The sequence below is a fragment of the Lathyrus oleraceus genome, chromosome 7 (genome assembly GCF_024323335.1).
Source record: "Lathyrus oleraceus cultivar Zhongwan6 chromosome 7, CAAS_Psat_ZW6_1.0, whole genome shotgun sequence".
NCBI classification, from domain to species: Eukaryota; Viridiplantae; Streptophyta; class Magnoliopsida; order Fabales; family Fabaceae; genus Lathyrus; species Lathyrus oleraceus.
Window position 1 is genome coordinate 66,537,510 of NC_066585.1, and position 6,429 is coordinate 66,543,938.

The following is a 6,429-nucleotide window of genomic DNA, read 5'->3' on the forward strand; positions in this document are numbered from 1 at the left end:
ACTATCTGAGTAAAAAATTCACAAATTATGAGTCTCAGTATTATATGCATAAGAAGACTTATTGTGCATTAGCTTAGGCTACTCGTCATCTTCATCAATATATGTTGAATCATACCACTTGGTTGATATCCAAAATGGATCCAATCAAGTACATCTTTGAAAAGCCTACTTTGACCGAAAGAATTACTTATTGGCACATGCTTTTGTCAGAATACGACATTGAGTATCATACCTAGAAAGCCATCAAAGGGAGTATCTTGGCTGACCATTTGGCTATCTAGCCCATTGATGATTACCAATTTATCAAGTTTGACTTCCCGAATGAAGATGTGATGTATTTAAAAGCAAAAGACTACGATGAACCATTTCCAGATGAAGGGCCAGAGCGGGGGTCCCGTTGGGGATTGATATTTGTTGGAGTTGTTAATGCTTACAATAATGGAATTGGGGCCATCATCGTTACTCCTCATGGTTCCCGCATTCCTTTTACCACAAGTCGGACATTCAATTTTAAAAACAACATGGCAGGGTATGAGGCTTGCATTATGGGTCTCAAAGAAGCTATCGATTTGAGAATCAAGATTCTGGATGTGTATGGAGAATCGACTTTGGTAATCAATCAGATCAAAGGAGAGTGGGAAACTCGTCAACCCGGTTTAATCCCCTATAAATATTATGCAAGGAGGTTGTCAACCTTCTTCAATGAAATTGAGTTTCATCATATTCCCCATGAAGAAAATAAAATGGCAGACGCATTAGCCATTTTGTCCTCTATGATTATTGTGAACTGGTGGAATGATATACCCAAAATTAATGTTATGCGCCTTGACAGACCCGCTCATGTGTTTTCAGCAGAAGAGGTCAACGATGATAAGCCGTGGTATCATGATATAAATTGCTTTATTCAGAAGCAAGAGTATCCATTTAGGGTATCGAACAAAGACAAAAAAAACTTTGAGAATATTGGTTGGTAACTTCTTTTTGAATGATGACATGTTATATAAAATAAATTTCGACATGGTCTTGCTCATATGCATGGATAAACATGAGGAAAACATGTTAATGAAAGAGATTCATGAAGGGTCCTTTGGTACTCATGCCAATGAACACACAATGGCGAAGAAAATTTTAAGGGAGAGATATTATTGGTTGACAATGGAGTCCGATTGTTACAAATATGTGAAGACACATCACAAGTTCCAGATCCATGTGTAGCGGAAAATTCATGATCATCAAGATATTGATAAGCTAGAAATCAATTAACAAGAGTCGCCACCGCGCTTTTATTGTTTCCAAGGGAAAAGGGAAAAAGTACGAACAAAACCCAATAAGTAAGAAGTTTTCAAATAAAAACTAATAAAAGTTAGAGATCACAGGTAAGGGGGTTGGTTATACATAGGGAAGGTGTTAGCACCCAAAGTGTCCTAGGTACTCCGAGGGAGCCCTTTTTGTGTGCATATGTATTTTCTACAAAGTGATGTTTACAAACAAATAGAATGGGGGGATGAGAAAATAATTCATTAATTATATTTTTGTGTTTGACAAGACCTTCGGACTTGTGCCTACGTACCAACATAAAAATGAGGGATCAAAACCTCGTAGTTCGTGATACAAATTTCAAAATGGATGTATTGATTTTAACAAAATTTAAGTTTGAAAGGCACAAAGGCCTAAAATGATTTGAATGAGTTAGTTCTTTTTGGCTTTTTGAAAGTTTAAGTCAAATATAGTTAAGTTTATTCATAAGTTTGATTTAACAAAATAAGTTTGAAAATGCAATGGCATAAGGCCAAAGTTTCTATCTCTTTTTGCAAAAGTGGTCAAAGTTTAGAAAAAAATTAGTTCACACAAAGAAGGTTTTGAAAATGGAGGGAGAGATTTTGAAATTAAAAAAATGGGGAGGATATGAAGAGACTACCCTATGCACAAAATTTAAAAGTTTAGAGTTGAAAAGATCTGACCAAATGGGTAACAATCCAATAGACAAAAATGTCAATAGAAACCCAGAATTCCCTTGGACTTTTAGAATCAAGCAACACACAAATGCACAATTATATTATCTTGAAGAGCAAGGCATCAAATAAAGATGGCCTCATCCAAGCTTATCCCTTCCATGATCTTCTTCAGAAATAACCCATTCAACAAATAGATTCCACAAGTCACAGGTTCAAAATAACAGCTTCACAATGATCACGTTGCAAATGAATCTTAGAGAGATCTTCAAAGATGTATCAGATGAATTTTCAAATTGTAAGCACTTGGTTCTTCATAAATTGGCATTGGCCAAGTCCTTTAGCTTAGGGAGGTTGCCTAGACTCTAAGTCCATTTGCTCAAAATCAAGCCAACAATCCACTCAAAAGTTTTTTAGGTTTTTTTTTGTTATTTTGTACATTAATGGTCAAAGACCACACAAACAAACAAAGTAACACAAACAAAATATATCACACAATATGGTCTAAATGGACAAAGTGAAAATTACACTAACATAAACAATTAGAATGATATGTACAATGACAAATGAAATAAAGTGCTAAAAGTAAATTGTATTAAAGTAAAAGCTTGAAATTAAAAGTTAGTGGTTAGTAAGTTAGAAGTTAGTTTTGTTTTTCTTTTCATTTCAAGACATTCTTTGGAGAACACTCAACCCACTTATCACAAGCATGTATCCTTGAACCAAAACATCTTCCAAAGAAAGGAAAGAAGGCCAAGTTTCCACACAATACCGTGAAAGAGGGGAGACTTACAATCTCACTAACTAGAATGCTTATGCCTTTTGTGTCACAAATTTAGCGCTATGTTAAGCAATCGTAATTGGACTTATGTAGAAGTCATAACTATTTGAGGTCGGGCAATAGACTTTTGGTGTTAATGCATGTTGGAGACATAGTATTATGAACTATGCTCATGAAACATACCACAGACAAAAATATGCAAAAGGTGTGGTCTAATCTCATCCATACTCATGTCAATTTTTCAATCAACTAGCATTAGGACTTTGAGATGTCATTGGCCAAATGGAAATGAATGAATGAAGAAGGGGAATTAGATGAAGAGGGAAAGGGATGAATGAGATCACAAATTGGTCAAAGGAGGACTTTTACCAAATTAATATCATTCATTCATTTTGGGAGATAGAATGTACATTCCATCAATCCCCTAAATCCAATGATATTAATTTGACAAAGTCAAATCAATCTTGACCAAGGCCCAACAACAAACAAGCAAACTCAATTAAGTCAATACAAATGGTCAACAAAATTAAATTGGCATTTATTCAATTAAACATAATAAAATAGTGCATTTAATTCAAATATGTTTTGTCCAATTCCTAAAATCTCATCAAACACCAAAGAAATGACCATGACCTTGGAGAAAAAATTTCACAATTTTTGGACATTTAAAAATATTTTAAAGCAATTAAAAACAAATGCAAAATCAATTAATTCATGAAAATATTAATAATGATCCAAAAAATAATTTTAATTCAGAATATGAAAGAGAAAAATATTTGAATTTTTTTGGTGAAAGTCCCATATTTTTTGGATCAATATTAAATTTAATATGAATTATTGAAAAAAATGCAATAAAAATAAAAAATCAGAAAATTTAAATTACGTGGACCATCAGATCTCCCTCATTAATTGAGGTGGCAGGTCTGATGATCCAAAACGCGCGTTCCACATGTTCTCTAGTCAACCGCGTGGCAAATGAGGTAATCACAAGGGACAATCAAGATTAGAACATGAGACATGGATCCTATGGTTCAGAGGTTGGCCAAGTCATCGCCGAAGCCAGAGCTCCGGTCATCTTCTCCGGTGAACATTATCGGACTGGTCAACATAAACCATCACCAAAAAAAGAAACAAGTACATGATCTTAAAGAGAAAATGCCACTGAGCTCGAATATGACCTCCAATTACTCCAATTCCAAATATATTAAGAGATATGTGGAATTGAAATCTAAGGTACATGAACTGAGTTGCTCCGATTTGACCTCAAAGCAACTCAATCTTCTTGCCTACATTGGTAGGAGTTCAGATAACCAAAGAGTCAATGGAATTGAGCAAGAATTTAAGAGAATCGAAGAGTTTAAAATTTCTGCAAATTACCTTCAATGGAGGTCTGAACACGATGGGTCTTGATCTGGCTTGTGCTTGGACTCACTTCAATTGCTTGCAGGAAGAGAATGGAAAGGTTTAGAAGCAATGGATCCCTGGAGAATTGAATTCCAAAACAGTGGATATTCAAGCTCAAATTCAAATGAATTTATCAGGTTTATCCTATGAGAGTGAAAGGTTTTCAATGGGGGATCAAAGCTGGCGCAATGGCCTTGTCAATTCTAAGCAATTGAAGCTCTATTTATAGATGAATCAAGTGATATTTGCACACTCACTCCCACTTTCCAAAATTGGAAAATGATGATGCAATGGTGCATGGGCGCGCATAGGCCCATGAAATGATAACTGAAGGTCCAAAATTGCATATCAGATGGTTTGAAGTTAGCTTAGATTGCAAGGCACATGTACATTGATGCTTGAAGATTGATCCATGCCAAATGATATCAGTCTATTTATGCCATGCGCAACCTATGCATTTCAAGTCCAAAATGAATGAGTTTAAGATCTTTGAAAATGTGAGATCAAGAGGAACATGTTTGATGTTGAACACTTTTTCATTTGGAGCTTATAACTTGGAGAAATTTGAGGTGGAAGTTTGGAAATATTTGACATATAAAAAAAATCCTAAGTGTCAAGCCATATGTCTCAATATTCCACCTTGCTTAAATTTTTATGGGAGCTTCAAATTGTAAGGGCAAACTGTCATACAACATACGATCATAGGTTTCGATGATGACAAATTACCATCATGGATGAATCGGCATTGTCGATTCCACCTCTACAAAACAAATGCAACATATCACCTATCATATCCTTTTCTATACTCATCTAAACTATTATATTTCATACAACATATGTGGATAAAATGTGGTCATGACAAAATGCATGAAAACCATAAAAATCTGGATTTTTGCAGATTTGTAGGGTTTGAGTCGACCGCAGGGTCGGCGCATAACATAGTGCATTTCCTCACGGGTCAGCGCACGAAGGCTTGAGTCGACCGCAGGGTCGGCGCATGAACCACGGGTTAGCGCACGCCGACCTATGGTCGACGCATACTGATATGTTTTTCAGACTGTCCAAAACTGCAGGCTATGCGTCGACGCATAGACCTGCTATGGTCGACCGTTCGTGCGCAAACACAGTTTTTAAGTAACTCCCACTTTGTTTGAAAAGCTGTTAAGTGGGTTGGTTGGTTTGTCACTATAAATAGAAGTTTAGTTACTTGTATCAACCAACATTTGACAAATTGATTCAAGTGTACAAAGAACAAGAAAAAGTGAAATAGGTGTCCAAGATTCTTCATCTTCATCTTCAACATCTCACAACACATCAATTACACACAACCATTTTTGAAGTGCTTTGTGATTGGTTAAAGGTGATAACGTTCGAAGCCGAGATTGGAGAATCCGGTTCAGGTTGAAGCTTGCGACAGGTTTTTTCTTGAATAAAACCTTTAGGGTTTTGTCCTCCAAGATTGGTTTGATTTTGGGGGGTTTTGGACGATTTCTTCATCAATTTTCAGTTGAGCGAAGGTGATTGAGAAGAGGAAGTCTTCATCAATCTAGTAGCGGATTCAGTGATATTGAAGGGAAGATTTCGGGTTTGATTTGTTGTATTTGAGATCAGTCGGGACGAGGGTTTGAAGAACTGAGAGTTATTCAACAAAGGGGCTGGAATCGGAGGTCTATCAACAACAATTGAAGGACTTGATTCACCTTGAATCAAGGAACAAGGAGTGGAAGCAACATTCAACGTCTTGAGAATTCTGTTGTATATTTGCTTGTCAATCCTTGTATAAACTGTTATACTCAACAAGTGATATCTATTAAAGAAATCTCAATTCTAGTTTTAGAATTGAGGGCAGACGTACCCCGAAGCGAGGACGACGGGGGAACTGCCTCATCAAACCTTTGTCTTCTCTACTTTTCAGCTTATTTGTTTTGGCTTAAAAATAAGTGATTTTTGTATAAGCACTTTTATCAAACCTTGATATTAATTGAGTAAGAAGTTAAAAATCTGTTTTTGAATCCAAAGTACAATAAGATATTGTACTAGACTAATTGGAATCACTTACTCAACATAAATATCACTTGGAGTGTTTTTACACACCAAGTGTTTGATAATTTGCCTAAACCAAAATTATCTTAGTTGTGTATCTAGTTTGGTTTGCTCTTTGAATCATTGGAACTATGAATCCTAGCAAGTGAAATAAATCATTGATAGTGTGACTAGTGTAGTGATTCTCATTCTACATTATCACTAATCCATAGGCTAGACGCATATTCGGTTTTCCAATAACCGTTCGTT

The 6,429-nt window shown here is 35.7% G+C and overlaps 1 protein-coding gene across 1 annotated transcript; it reads left to right on the forward strand.

Annotated features, from left to right (window-relative positions):
* The first annotated feature begins 332 nt into the window (after positions 1 to 332).
* Positions 333 to 974, forward strand: LOC127102057 (uncharacterized). The gene has a single exon (XM_051039473.1). The coding sequence runs from the start codon at positions 333 to 335 to the stop codon at positions 972 to 974; it is 642 nt and encodes a 213-aa protein (XP_050895430.1).
* The last annotated feature ends 5,455 nt before the right edge of the window (positions 975 to 6,429 follow it).